Source organism: Sinocyclocheilus rhinocerous, unplaced genomic scaffold (assembly GCF_001515625.1).
Source record: "Sinocyclocheilus rhinocerous isolate Xijiao unplaced genomic scaffold, SAMN03320098_v1.1 scaffold1348, whole genome shotgun sequence".
Taxonomy (NCBI): Eukaryota; Metazoa; Chordata; class Actinopteri; order Cypriniformes; family Cyprinidae; genus Sinocyclocheilus; species Sinocyclocheilus rhinocerous.
The window spans coordinates 1-15,063 of NW_015648618.1; the positions used below are offsets into that span (position 1 = coordinate 1).

General features: G+C 37.4%; 1 protein-coding gene across 8 annotated transcripts; it reads right to left on the reverse strand.

Moving 5' to 3' along the window:
* Positions 1 to 3,952: 3,952 nt before the first annotated feature.
* On the reverse strand, positions 3,953 to 12,978 carry LOC107710044 (nuclear body protein SP140-like protein). Of its 8 annotated transcripts, none has more exons than XM_016514734.1 (17): positions 11,826 to 12,978; positions 10,184 to 10,265; positions 9,846 to 9,936; positions 8,441 to 8,772; positions 8,109 to 8,210; positions 7,821 to 7,954; positions 6,807 to 6,854; positions 6,639 to 6,689; positions 6,516 to 6,546; positions 6,256 to 6,405; positions 5,692 to 5,825; positions 5,293 to 5,361; positions 5,092 to 5,210; positions 4,907 to 5,009; positions 4,723 to 4,782; positions 4,474 to 4,617; positions 3,953 to 4,349 (listed from the first exon to the last, which is right to left on the reverse strand). In XM_016514734.1, exons 4-17 carry the CDS (start codon positions 8,757 to 8,759, stop codon positions 4,269 to 4,271), a joined length of 1,545 nt encoding a protein of 514 aa, XP_016370220.1. In that variant the 5' UTR covers positions 8,760 to 8,772; positions 9,846 to 9,936; positions 10,184 to 10,265; positions 11,826 to 12,978; the 3' UTR covers positions 3,953 to 4,268. The 8 variants fall into 8 exon arrangements, with proteins under 8 accessions (XP_016370220.1, XP_016370219.1, XP_016370217.1 ...); XM_016514733.1 differs by lacking the exon at positions 11,826 to 12,978 and adding an exon at positions 11,699 to 11,772; XM_016514731.1 differs by lacking the exons at positions 9,846 to 9,936; positions 10,184 to 10,265; positions 11,826 to 12,978 and adding an exon at positions 9,505 to 9,652 and having other exon boundaries at positions 3,954 to 4,349; positions 4,907 to 5,006; positions 5,092 to 5,207.
* Between the last annotated feature and the right edge of the window lie 2,085 nt (positions 12,979 to 15,063).

Sequence of the window (15,063 nt, forward strand, 5' to 3'; positions counted from 1 at the left end):
TATTAAATTAGTATTAAATCCATATATGTAGGAACAACAAAATACAAAAATCATGTACAATATTACTTCATTAAATGTAAATGTAATGTAACAAACCACAATTCTCCACAATGGGATCTAGATTAATGATCACAGGAGGAATAGACTCATGTCCCTGAGATGTTCCTGGGGCTGGCATATTTCCCCGATGTGCCACTGTGACGTCTGTGCTACTGGCCCTTGCTGTCTGACTCTCCTGTGGTGTGCTCAACATGCTCACATATCTGTCTTCACTTTGAGATGGGCTGGAACTTTCTGTCGCTACCTCCATTTGTACCTCAGCAGTGCTCTGCAATGGTCTTAAATAAACAGAGGTGAACTCGACATGTAGATTTTTTACAGAGTGATATCTTTGAAAACAAATTTGCAACATATGGGCCTGTGCAAATAAAAAAATAAACAAAATAATAAACAAAAAAGATATAGATTTTTTGTATTGCCCATACTTTTCTTATAGATTTTGCACTACAAGACTGATATTACATCGACATACTATCATGGTCTTGTACATTTGTTGGTGAACTCACACTGCCTCATGCCAAGTAAGCAGTGCTCGAACTTAAGGAGACCTGGGGGATCCAGGAGCCCTATTAGGGCATTAGGGAATTTCCATTAGAAGTAAAAAAAAATAGATTTAGAGTGGTCCCTCGTATATTTTTTAAGATAATGATGATAAATTTGATTAATAAAAAATCTCATTGTGGAGACTCCCATAAGACTTGATTAAATTCGAGCACTGGACATATGGCACATGTGTTACGCATGTGATGTTTTACCAGTGTAAAGCAATACCTCATACATTCATCACTATGAGCTTTGATACGTGAAAAAGGAAACTCTTCTCCACAAGTGACACATTTCTGAGGTGGTCCAGCTAGCTCACTACTGCAGTCTGGTTGACATATCTACAGAGGAGATGATTTTAGTATTTAACACAACACTGATGTGACTGTCATTCTAAGTCACTTTTTAAGAAGGCAACAACAGCTTTAACATTAGGAACTTACAGGCTCTAGATTTAGGTTTCTCTGAAGTGGTCGAATGAAAATGGTGGCATGACCAATCTGGGTTTGTGGATCTTTCAAGTGTCTGATGTGGTAGCCCTCATTGGGACATGGAATGATGGTCAGTAGGCGACTTCGAGTGGTTCCAGCAATTTTGAGCAATTCGAAGCCACCACCTTGTCTGAGTTTTGGAAACTCAACAAAAAGGAATTCTTTGAATTCATGTGGGCTTGACTGACTTCCTGAAACAGATAGAAAGACAAAACAGATAACAATATAAAATTTTCAACAATGAAAGTTAGTGTTACTAAATCTGTATTCAGTATCGTGATGCCTTACACACCTTGAAATGTAAGACGTTTCTCCCCTAACCCAGCAGCAGCAAGTCTCTGTTTAGCACAACGATTAGGGACTAAATCCACTGTTTTATCATCAAGACAGCAGAACACATGAGTGTAAGAACTTAGTTGTGCTGGCACAGCAAGGGATCGCCGACTTGTCGACCTTCTCCCTCCGTGTGTATATGGGCCAAACAGACGTAAAACCTCAGCTGGCAAGAAAATCATATGGCGAGAACAGTGTAAAAACAAGAAAAAAAAACTTAGTACAAGAAAAAAATCTTCATCACCAGCAATTGTGCATGTTAGGTAACTTATCAGATTCCCATTTCTTTGCTTTAATAGTTTTATTTTTAATGTGCATGGGCTACAGTTATAGTTAGTGATGCACCAAAATGAAAATTCTGGGCAGAAACAGAAACAAAAATTACTTTATTTTTCAATTTGATTTCATTAATGTTATCCTTTAACACACTAATAATTTAAATGAAGACAACAGGCAAAGCAGAGTGGCAGTGGGTCTGTTCATGTAAACGTGCTGAAAATGCACTTCAGTGATATCAGCATCTGCCGCATGACAGTCCATGAGCTACTGAAAATTACATCATCAGTATAGAATTGTGTAAAGAATTGTGCTATAATAACCCCTACAAATACAACTCATTATATACACTATAACCACTTTAAAAGAAACAGACATGTATTTTGTGAAATATGTTCTCTGTTTTGGAGGGATGATCATTTTTAAATTATACCCTATTTATTGCATCAAAATCTCTTAATAGCCTACTTTACTATAGTTAGGGGTGGATAATTTTATTGCTTATTATTCTTGCACCAATACATATTACTGTTATAGTTTTTATTAATAACCATTGCTATATAGCTGATAACTTTGTCTAGTGCTCTTATGAATGTTTTAGCATGATTTGTGAAAATGTAACTACTATACAGAATGACATAGCATAGACCTCTTCATGGCTAGTGTTTGCATATTTAATTTCACTCTGTAACCTACTTGTTTTACATATCTGTGTACAAATGTTAAATGCTACTGTTTTGACAGTGTTGATAATGTTTCAGACAGAGATAATATCATGATTTTCTGCGCAGTGAACACACCAGTACGCCAGCCTGCCATTGACGCACACCAGAATTTCTTATAAGCATCAATCAAGATGGCGGAGAAAAAATGAACATCTTCTTTTAACCACTGACACAAAAGTTATACCACATTCATATTCGTCTCATAATCCGTATTCATGCACAGTCATGTCAACCAGATACTGAGAGAGAGATTATTTGTAGTAATAGTGTGTGTTGACTGAAATAAGTTTGTATGAATAAAGTTTTTGGAGAATCATAATATCTCTTATCTGTTGTATTTGAGGAGGACAGGGATGCACTTTGATGACACATAAAACAAATTCCCAACATTATGTGTCTTTTGTGTCTTTCCATAATTTCCATCATGTTTGATGTGCTTGCAGATCACAAGCATTTCCTAATTTCACTTCAGAATTTTTTGTTATACTTAATCTTTTGTTATATTTTTTATACTTGTCATCATTTGTAAAGTATATACTTTCCTTTACCTTTACCAAATTTACCTGTATTTACTTTGTTTTCATATTTGGCGACTTTTTGTGAAAAATTGAGACTTTTGAGGGTTGTTCTAGAGATTTTCTGAGGGAGGGGTTTGGCAACACTGACTGCTCACAACTCTCTCAAGCCTCGTTCAGTCCGCCAGTGTCTCGCAGCGATCATTTTCATACCGCTAAACACTCTTGCAAACTGTCTAAACTGAATGATACATGTCGTGCAGACATATGAGGAGTTTAACAGCAAATGAGTCATTCAGATAACAAATTTTATGTTTGAACATGAAAAATTGACCGAGGTCCGGGCTTCGGTGACCTCATAGCTGGTTACGGGCCTGTGTAACGTTAGACCATAGAGAAACATAAAGCGCGATCACGCGCATCAAACAGGTCTTGCGTGTCATTTCCTGTCTGCTGCTTTTGAGCTTTTCTTGTTATATTTATTGGTTTTACTCGTTGTTATGATGGGCTCGATATGATTGTCCTTTGATAGCGGCTGGAGTGAAAGTGTGTGTAAGCACTGACAGAAGGGGGGCTAAAGATATTTTCGGCATATATTTTTGGCCATTTTCTTTCGGCTAAAAACCGACAATGCCTAGTTATAGTGTACCCCAGTAATTTAGCACTTTAAAATTTTGATGTAGAAGAAACCTACCGTCCACTGGATGTCTGGGTGTAAGTGACGGAGGAGGCGAACTTGGCGCGCTTGAGGCACCTAATCCTAACGTACACAAAAACGGCCTGATTAATATATCGGATGTATATCAGTTATTCATTTAGCTACTCATTATTTTATCAACCTATCAGATATAAACAGGAGAAACTTACTGTTTTCAAGCTGGTCAGCTACATCCTAATAATTCATTTCTAAATGTAAAAACAAACAAACAAAATACTCTCCAAATTACTGCACACATTGTTAACATAAAAGTATCAGTTTATTTAAAAAAGCAACTAATAAAAAAAGCAGCATAATACATGTAAGGAACAAAAAAATGTTCAGTTAGATTCAGTTCTTACATGCGAAAAAAAAGTTACAACAACAATATATATATATATATATACTGTATATATGTGACAAACGCATTTACAAAAATTCTAGACAGTGAATATGGAACTGAACTGAACAACTAGTTGTTAATAATGTATTTATATGCATATCAGAGTTGTGCCTTTCTTCCGTATGCTTAATAGGCATCGCCTATAATAAGTGGACATGGCAACACTTCAAGAGTGTGCTCTGCGAAACAGTACTGACATATCGACAAACAACCCACAGCATGATGTTATAGGAGCTTAAAAACGGTTTCAAACTTCCTCTTGAATACTTCCTTCAGCCTTGAGGTCATTCTACTCGAGTCACTGTCCTACAGAGAACATAGAGAGAGGGGAAACAAAGTAGACCTTAGTATATAAAAATAGGATGGCAAAAGAAAAAGGTTAAGACTCATGTCTTTGGTAAAAGTTGCATAAGGTTAAAATGAAACTCACTTCACTGGAAGTGCAACAGTTATTGAAAATCAGTTCAATATCTGTGACAAACTCTTGTACTGTTCGATAATCATTATTCTCCAAGTTCAGCTTCACTCTGCCCAGCATCATGGGACCACAAATGTTCCCACTGAATCCTGGAACCTAGACACCAGCAGTTCAGATGTCACATACTGTGCATATACACCACATATAAGAGCTGTAAATAATGACTAAGAGCCAGATGAAGCTCCTAAATATGAGATTTACTTTGGCACAGGGGTCGGTCATGCTCTCGTGTAGCAGGTGTAACAGCAGGTACTGGCAGTGCTAGAAGAGAATCAAACAGACTGTAAGTGTTAAATTATTATTTTTTGTCTATACAATGAAAGCAATGTCGTTTTGGACCCCATTTACTTCCATTGTATGGGCTAAACAATTGCATAAACTTTACCAGTGTGTACTGAGAGACTGGACTGCTCAAAATATCCTGTTGGGTCTTTTGATTGAAACTTTTCATCTTCTTCATCACACAAAACGTGCAGCTCCACTGGCTTCTGTGCACACAAAACACACACTATTACACAAAGTCAAACGTCTAGTCTGTCTAATCCAGCATGATTTCTCTCTCTCTCTCACCCAGGTGAGTCTTCATGTACAGCTGGTAGGTGACAGTGTGAATGAAAAGCTTGTGGACACTCATCACAACACACGAGATCTCCCTCAGAGTCACACACGAAACACACGTCATCATTCTGCTGGGACAAGAGTTCACAGAGGACGTTTAGTTGTCATGCTGGTCTGCTGATGTGGCTGTGATTGTAAGTGATGGTGTCTTACTAGGTATTGTTCCAGGTCTTTACAGATCTTACAATCGCAGTTTATCATATGCAGATCCAAAACACTTTTCTGAAAAGCATGTGTGAACGAAGCGTCAAATTATTTCAAAGAGTTTAAAATGTACGTTTAAAATGTAAAAAAAAAAAAAAGAATTAAACTTCAAATTCTCAAGTCAGTAAAGTCGATCACTAAATAAGAGTACCACTTTGAGGAACACATAGCATGTACTATATACATGTGTAACAATGTAATACTAATCTATGCCTACACAGAAGAAAGCCATGCCTATGTGCTGCCCCAGTATGGTTTGTGTCAAGCCATTCGTTAGTCAGGTTGACTGATAGAAAGATAAGAACGGTAGAAAGTATCTCTTTTTTTAACACAGTTTTCATTTTTTACCATTATGAGTTTCCCCAGAGGTTCCCCATTGGATAAAATGTCTTTTCTCCATGTTCCTTCTGGTTTGCTCACTCTGATGAAATCCTCAGGTGTCAGCCAGAAGTCGTTTGTTCTTATGCATCTCCCACAACGCCCTGGAATAACAACACTGAAGCTCTGTACCATAATAAGAGTTTAAGAAACTCTTATAGCTATGCATTACACCAAAAAGTATTTGAGCACTTCAGTCACACATAAATGTCTAAATGTCACTGCAGTAGATATTAAATATCAAACCAAGTGGCACTTGCAAGTAAATGCTGCCAGAGCTTGACTTTTCTTCACTGTTGCTCCGAGACTTTTAATCAGCTGGTGTTTTGGTGATTTTTGTGACATACTTTGCTTAAAGTATAAGTGTGCTAACTTTCTTAAGAAGAAATAACACTTAGTTTGATATTTTGTATCTGCAATGACATCCAGGCGTTTTTATGTGTGCCTAAAGTGTCCAAACATATTTAACCAACACATAATATATATTAATATATTTGTAGCAATTTTTTTTTAAATATATGCCCACTCACACACCTGTGGCAAAGCGATATTTGTGTAGGATGCCAGAGCCAGAACCACAGGTAACAGGTAGGGTTGGACCTTCAAACACGGTCATGTCAATGATATCTTCATCATTCTCATCAACAACTTCGCCATTGTCATCATCGTTCCTGCCATTTGATTCTACAACAAATGCACAAACACTGAGGAAACAGAATATAAAGAATACTGAAATAGAAAACTGCTGACATTAATGAGCGTATTGTCTGGTTATGGGTCACTATTATACTGACCAGAGCAGGAGGGAAACAGCGGTCTCTGACACTGTGAAAATTAAGAGATGCAGGCATGTCAGTGACGGGGAAATGGGAAATGGATTTTTTTTTTTATGTAAAGTCATCATAACAGGATCTAACCTTTCTTTTTCTGAGTCTGTCAGCAACAAGTGAGGATTCAGGAGTGTCAATCTGTGCAACAGACAGAGATTGAGTGAATATATGAGAACATAATATAATGCCTGTTATTTCACAAAATATATGTTTTGTGGTCATTTTTGTGCTAGTTGGTTACAAAAACAGTCAAACCTGTTTATTCTTAATCTGGCTTTGCTTAAAGGATGACAGACGTCCAGCCTATGGATGGAAGATGTGCTCAGCTTATCAACACTGATATATGTTATTGTTTTACATGAATTAAAGGTGGGGTATGTATTTTTTCAAAAAACGCTTTAGAAAACTGAGTCGGCCGAGTACCAAAACAAACTTGTAGCCAATCAGCAGTAAGGGGCGTGTCTACTCATGATGTGGAGGAGAGAGCGCTCAGTGCACAGGATGGACATTAGCCGAGCGACGACAGAAAGATAGAGATGGCGAATAAAAAACAAAAGAGGAAAACGTCTGCGGAACCAGCGCTGGAGAGAACTCGAGGAGCGGAAGGCCTGCGATCGGACGCCGAGGTTGCTTTGTTTCTTTTTGATAGGTGAGTAACACCGTGTCTACACCAGACGCGTGAGTTGTTGCGCCGCGCCGCAACAGCTAAAGTCTGTCTACACTGGACACGATAAAACGACCGTTGAAAATCATTTGAAATTTCTGTCAATACGTCATAAATAGAACGCAGCAGCAGTTTTTTGTCGGGATTTGTCGTGTCGTGCTGCGCCGCATCCAGTGTAGACTATAGATATGTATATATATATCTATGGTGTAGACAGCATCACTGATTATAATGAGTTCTATAGTATTTTGTCGCGCCGCTCGCGTCCGGTGTAGACACGGTGTAACATTGGTTTTGCTTTGTTTCACAAAATCTAATCTAAGACTAATCGTTGCCTGGGTTGCGTACGTATATGTGGGGAGGAGCTATCAAAATAGGGGCGAGACCCTTTTGGGGTAGGGGCGTGTTTGTTTTGGTGGTTTGAAATATAATCATTGGCTACCAGAGATTACTTACCCCACTTTTAACACTCAAGTATTTAGATTTACAAATAATTGAATCATAAAATCAGATTCTGTTAAATACCAACATTATTCATTTTAGCAATAATTGAATGCTAGATATAATTGCACTTGATTGTGGATTATTTGAACCATTTTATGCACCTCTATGAGTTTCTGGAGTGGAAAATTCTTCCAAAAGATGCTGGTCTTCCATTTTTTGCTTCTCTCCTTTCCTCCGAACCTCTCAAATTCGTTGGGCTTGAACCACTGGCCTTCACTGAAGATGCACTTCTCCACTGAAAACAGATACATATTTATTCAAGCAATACAACAGAGTAAGAGTTTTGAACATGTCTAGATGCTCCAGAAATGTTTTCAAGACATTCTTCAACAAGTGACTCTTCACATGTATATAAAACTTAACTGCAATCCTTAATTGTCTGCACCTACTGTCATTATATTTCACCACATGCAGGACGCCGTCTTTATCTCCACATGTGACAGGAAGTTCAGATTTGTTTCCAAATTTTTGTCTGAAATACAGGCTGGAGTCTGAAACAAATATCAAAAATATCACACAGATCTGCTCTATTAAACAAATTTACCAGTTCCATTAAAACCATTTTTCCCCCCCCGTTTATCTGAACAATATATATATTGTTTTGTCATTTAAATTTAAACTGAGCTTTAAATCAAACACATTACAAAAAGAGCAGTGTTAATGAAACTACATCTTCAGAATTCATCTAATTTTGTAATGTCATTACTGAAATATACTGTACTTTGGAAAGCGCTGTTGTTCTCACTCAGACTGTCAGATCCTGTGCTGTTCTCAGGATCAAATTCTGATTCAGATTCTGAGTCAGACGTTGTGTCTATGGGAACTTTGGTACCTTCGGCTTGTCTCTTCTTGGTTGTACAGAGGGAAGACGGCTCTGTCTGTTTACAGTTAAGTTTTTTCATTTTCCTTTTTTTCCCTAGTTTTACTTCCTTTGCGCTGTTGTTCTCACTCAGACTGTCAGATCCTGTGCTGCTCTCAGGATCAAATTCTGATTCAGATTCTGAGTCAGACGTTGTGTCTATGTCCAACTCTCCTTCCATGTCCTGTGGTTCTCTGAAAAACATGTAACATTGATTATACATTTTTTTCAGAGGAAACCATCATACTTTGCACTTTTAAACATGATCAGGTGAACTTGCTTTCTGTTTATGTAATGATGAATCAAAATATGTTACAAAGATGAGCATGATATGAGAAATGAAACATGAACATGTCTATAAACAGTAGTTTACCGATAAAGGAAATGTTTATGTTGAAATGAAATAATTTCAATATAAGGGAAAATACAAAAATTGACTTATGGACACTGTAAAAAGCACTGATTTTAACATTAAAATTTATAATACAACAAATGTACATATAGTTACACATTGAACATATTGTTAAATATAAAATATTAATTTATTATTTTAGAGTATTAGTATTATATCATTTTACAGTAAGGTTGCATTTATTCTCTTTTTTTTATCTCTATACTGTACTCATTTAAAGCTGACATCATATTCTCTGCATTATTGTAGCTGCATGAAGCAAACCGAATTCTCCATGCTGTTTTGTTTGCAAAAAAAAAAATCCAAGTCACATAAGAAATATTAGATACACGCCATACATTATAATGAGACTGAAATCGAATGAATATTCAAAGTTTCTCTCATGCTGAAACAAAACTGAAAGTTGCTTCCTGGACTGTTGTTTTGAAATCTGCGTGACAGATGAATAGAAACCACAGACCAGAAAATATTCACAACATTAAACTTGAATTTACTAATGAATTAATGTACTTACCCTGCTGTGTTCATGACTTGCTCCCTGTTTTCCTAGTTTCCTCTCTCTCTTACGCACAGTTTATTACGTACACAGGGTAATCTCCTTTCCTTTAACATACTCCACCTAACCACACCTTGCAGCAGGTGTGCCTACCTAATGCGTCAATGAGAAACTATTCCACTTGATCACTTGACTCTAGTAAAACTCCTCCCCTTCATTACACAAGAGTGCACATACAGGGACTTTGATCTACTGTATTTGCCTGATACACACTGACACAGAAATATAACTGAAATTGTCTGCTCTATTTTCATGTTGTAATTTGTTTAAAAAAAACTGTAAATGATTAAGTGATATACCATTTATTTTCTGGGCTTTTGTACCTCTCCCCTTCGACAGAAGGTAATATACTGCAGGATCTGTAGCATCAGTGGGAGGTGCAGGTGAATCCTGGGGAAGATAGTGATAGACAAAGACAGTGAATTAAAACATTTAATTTAATTTTGGCATCACTCACTTAACTATATAAATAGGAATATTTAATGGTCATCGTATTCAAACCAACCCACTTAACATAAGCATTAGTTCAACACCGATTCTTCATAGTCTAATAAAAAAAACAATCAATTGTAAGACTGAAAAGTCTCATAATAAGATAATTAAATCATGTTAGAAGGAAATAACGGATCTCACTAACCTCTATCATTCCCAGTAGATCCTATAAGTTCTGTGATCTTTTTACTGACAGTTTCAGTTGAATTCACAGGTTCCCTCCTGTTCTGTGGTGAAAAGAAATTATGAGATATAAGTAATATTTGGTAACACTTTATTTTAGGGTCTCTTAACTAGTTGCTTATTAGCATGCATATTACTAGAATATTAGCCATTTATTAATACTTATTAAGCACATATTAATGCTTTATTCTACATGACCTTATGCTACATACCTAATCCTACCCAATACCTAAACTTAACAACTACCTTACTAACTATTAATAAGCAGCAAAGTAGGAATTTATTGAGGGAAAAGTTGTAGTTAATAGTGAATAAGTGTTCCCTATTCTAAAGTGTGACCCTAACTTCTTTTAACTGAAAGTAAAGGAAGCCCGCTAGAAAAGCCACTAAATGTCGTCATGCGCTAATTAGCATATTCATGACGCAATTGCGTCATATTGCCTTTCACATTTGTTTGCCTCTCTGTGCTTACTGCTTACAGACTGTATTTTAATGCAGCCAAATTCTCAATAAAACTGTTTTGCTTAATGGAACTTAATTATTTTTGAAAACAGGCTCATTTTCCAACTCCCCTAGAGTTAAACAGTTGAGTTTTACCATTTTCGAATCCATCCAGCCGATCTCCGGGTCTGGCGGTAGCACTTTTAGCTTAGCTTAGCATAGATCATTGAATCTGATTAGACCGTTAGCATCTCGCTCAAAAATGATTGGCTAATAAACCTTTGAGATGTAACTTCTGTAATCTTTGATTCTTCATGCTTACCAGGACTTAAAACACTACAATATTTTTTTTAATTGAAATCGCTGCTCCTCTCAGTCACTCAATGAACAGAGCAGACACAGAGAGAGGTGTGTGCGTGCTGGCAAAGCAAGACCTCGCACTTGTGCAGGCTGTACCGACGAGTCTCAGAAACGAAATAAGGTTTGTTCAAGAAGTCGCAAGATTTGTCACTAGGCACTTTTTTGTAAAAAAAAAGTCGCTAAAAGGGTCTGAAGTCGCTAAATCTAGCGTCAAAGTCACAAAATTGGCAACACTGCAAGGAGGGGGCGTGCATAACTAAAGAGGATGTGTGGGATATTTTGGTATTATTGGTGGTATTTGAATCATCCTTCATATTTTAAATAATTCACATAAACTAATGTTTAATTAACAAGAAAGTAGCGGCGCCATGTAAAGTCGTAGAGTTGCTGAGCTCCTCACGAGGAACTTCAAATTTAATTTATATCGCTCTTATTTTAAACATCAGTGCGCTAAATCTGCCGTTATTGTATATTAAGTGCCTAATGATCGGAGACCTGCTGTTTCGAACATAGTTTGACTTTTCAAGCAAGATAAACAAGAGCTGGAGCAACCGCAGAGAGGTAGAATCTGCTATTAGACATCATGCTAATGCTAGCTCCGAACTGCAAGCGGCCTCAAAGAAATAAACGGTCTCAGCAAGTGACAACTGCGCAGTTCTCCAATCAATTAACTCACTCAAAGAAGACTTGATTGCAAAAATCGAAGAAAAGGCCACTGCTCAATCAGATGAACTCTGCAGCCAAATCGACCAGCTCCGGAAGGAGTTATGATTCAAAATTCACTAAAGCTCTGGTTTCCTGACCTTAATACCGTTGATGACTGTGCCGAAGGGGTCCTCTGGTGGTATTATTGAGAAGTTTTTGCGATGGCCTTTAGTAACATAGGTGGAGCAGAGACAAGCCTTGTCAGTTGGAACGTGCGGGGGCTTAATCACCCAGTGAAGCCAAACCAGGTTTTCACACATCTTAATAAATTGACATCTGATATAATATATTTGCAAGAGACTCATATGCTGAACAAAGACCATCCTAAACTTCACAGAGGAGGCTTTACGCAAATTTTCCTTTTGAATTTTAATAGCAAAAGCAGGGGAGTTGCCGTACTTATACATAAGAATGTACATTTTGTAGAGGAGGTAACAATGAAGGATAAAAATGACATATACGTAATAATCCAGGGTAAACTTTTCAACATGCCTGTTGTCCTGGCCAATGTGTACGAACCTAATTGGGTATATAATCTATATTTTAGGTGGTGATTTGAATTGTGTCCTACACCCAGTTTTGGAACGGTGTAGCTCTACAATCAATACAGCATGTAAGTCAGCGCATTTATAAAATTCATAGACGCTCAAATTGAGTTATTTCTTGACAAAAAAAAACTGAGATAAGTTATAGCATTCTATGGGATACTCTGAAAGCTTATGTGAGGAGAACAAATGACTTCATATCGAGTGCAAATAAAAAGAAATCAAAGCAGATTACAGAAATTATTAATAAAATAAATACGATTGATAAAACTGCATAAGGAAATAAGGACTGCAAGGACTTCTTTTACAAGTTGAATTTGACTCTCTGATCAGCGAGCATGCGGAAGATCTTCACTTGAGATCACGCCAGATTTAATATGAGCATGGCGAGCGAGCTGGCCGGTTTTTGTGTTATCAATTGAAACTGTAGCATCTAATTCTATAGCAGCAATCAGAAACTGTGATGGCAACATTATTACTGATCAACAGGGAATCAATGAACAGTTCAAATTCTTTTATGAAACTCTTTACAATTCTGAGGTGTATGACACTGAACGAATAGATAGGTTTTTTAACCATTTAGAATTGCCATCCCTCGGGGACTCAGATAGATCTGCTCTAGAAGGCAATATAACCATTTGTGAGGTTGATTGAGGTGCAATTAAGAAACTAAAATCTGAAAAAGCGCCAGGTCCCAACAGTTATCCGGCATAGTTTTATAAGAAGTTTTCTGCCAAGTTAGCACCTCTGTTGTGTAAGGTATTTGAGGAGGCCCTTGTTTCAAAATTTCTCCCCTATCCATGACACAGGCTGTCATATCAGTCCTTCTTAAAAAGGACAAGGATCCACTTAAGTGTGAATCTTATCATCCGATCGGTTTACTTTGCTGTGACTGTAAGATTTATCTATCAGAATTGAGCCGGTCATGAGGAAGGTAATTCATCCAGACCAGACTGGTTTTATTGCTGAGAGACAGTTATCATACAATCTTCATCGCTTATTTAATGTCATCTACTCACCGAAAAATAATATTAATCCAGAGATCTTAATATCTTTAGATGCTCACAAGGCATTCAATAGAATTTAATATGTTTACTTACTTGCAAAGGTTTGGCTTCGGCCCTGTGTTCTGTTCCTGGATCAAAATTCTATACAGTAATCAACATTTGAAGTGGATCAAAAAAGTTAATCAAAGTTGTCCTAAGACAAGAACGCATTTTGGTTTTAGGACAACTTTGATGAAAGGTTTTGATCCACTTCAAATGTTGACTACTGTATACTAGGCCCCAAGCATCCATTCGAACAAATAATATAATTTCTAAGTGCTTTCCACTCTCTAGGGGGACAAGGCAGGGTTGCCCTCTGTCCCCCCTGCTTTTTGATATTCCCATCGAACCTCTCGCAATCTTGTTAAGGAATATGGATGGTTTGCCTGGAATACTCAAGGAGGGACACGAGCATAAGCTTTTGCTTTATGCTGACGATCTCCTCCTCTTCTTGTCTAATCCAGATTCCTCAATACCAAAGGCCCTTACAATTATTTCAGATTTCGGAAATGTTTCGGGGTACAAAATTAATTTAGCAAAGAGTCTTCTTTTCCCTATCAATCAAAGAGCACAAGTATAACAATTTTGTTAATAAAGCAAATCTTTCCCATGAACTGCCAAAATACAGACAGCATGTTACATGTCCCACCAGAGACAGTAATATATTGGACCATTGTTACTCCACAATAAAGGATGCATATCGCTCCATCCCCAGAGCAGCTGTGGGACTCTCTGACCACTGCCTGGTATCTTATACCGATTTACAGGCAAAAACTTAAATCTGCTAAACCTGTAGTAAAATCTGTAAAGAGATGGACCAACGAAACAGAGCAGGCATTACATTGGAAAGGCCTGAAAGACATCACCAACGACAAGACACCATCCCCCAGCACTGAGGCCAATCAACAACTTGCTCAAGACCTGAATAAGTTTTACTGTAGATTTGAAACTCCCAGTCTAACACCCCACACCCGCTCTGAACATCTCTCCACACAACCATCAACACCTCCTGCAACCCCCTCTCCCCCACTCCTATGTTTCAGATCAGTGAGGATGATGTGCGCCAGGTCTTCAGAAAGAAAAAGAGAAAAAAGGCAGCAGGCCCAGACGGTGTGACAACAGCATGTCTTGAAAACCTGTGCTAACCAGCTGGCCCCCATCTTCTCACAGATCTTCAACAGATCACTGGAGCTGTGCGAAGTCCCTGCCTGCTTCAAACGCTCCACCATCATCCCCGTCCCAAAGAAACCCAAGATAACAGGACTTAATGACTACAGACCTGTGGCTCTAACGTATGTGTTATGAAGACATTTGAGAGGTTGGTGTTAATCTACCTCATGAACAGTTAATGTTCTCCCACTGTGCAATAAAAATGTGCTATAACCTTATACTTATCACCCTAAATCCTAGTACATCCCTACAAATTTTATTTTTATTTTATTTTATTCTATTCCTATTCTATCTATAGCACACCTGTACATACAATTTATTCTTTTTTTGTGGTTTATTTATATTTATGCATGTGTATTTTATTCACATCTTATTTTTATTATCTGTGTGTTGTTGTTGTCTCTGTGTACTGGAAGCTTGTGACACTAAAACAAATTCCTTGTATGTGCAAACATACTTGGCAATAAAGCTCTTTCTGACTTCTGAAGAAGAGTGTTGTATATGTCTGTGTTCTGATTGTTGTATAATATTGAAAATCAATAAATAGTATTTGAATAATAACAAGAAAGTCTATT

Coding starts and splice junctions, on each gene's coding strand:
- LOC107710044 (XM_016514728.1), bottom strand. Junction 5,362..5,691: donor CTCTGGGGAAACTCATAATG/GTAAAAAATGAA, acceptor CATGCTTTTCAG/AAAAGTGTTTTGGATCTGCA. Junction 4,783..4,906: donor CAGTCTCTCAGTACACACTG/GTAAAGTTTATG, acceptor ATTCTCTTCTAG/CACTGCCAGTACCTGCTGTT.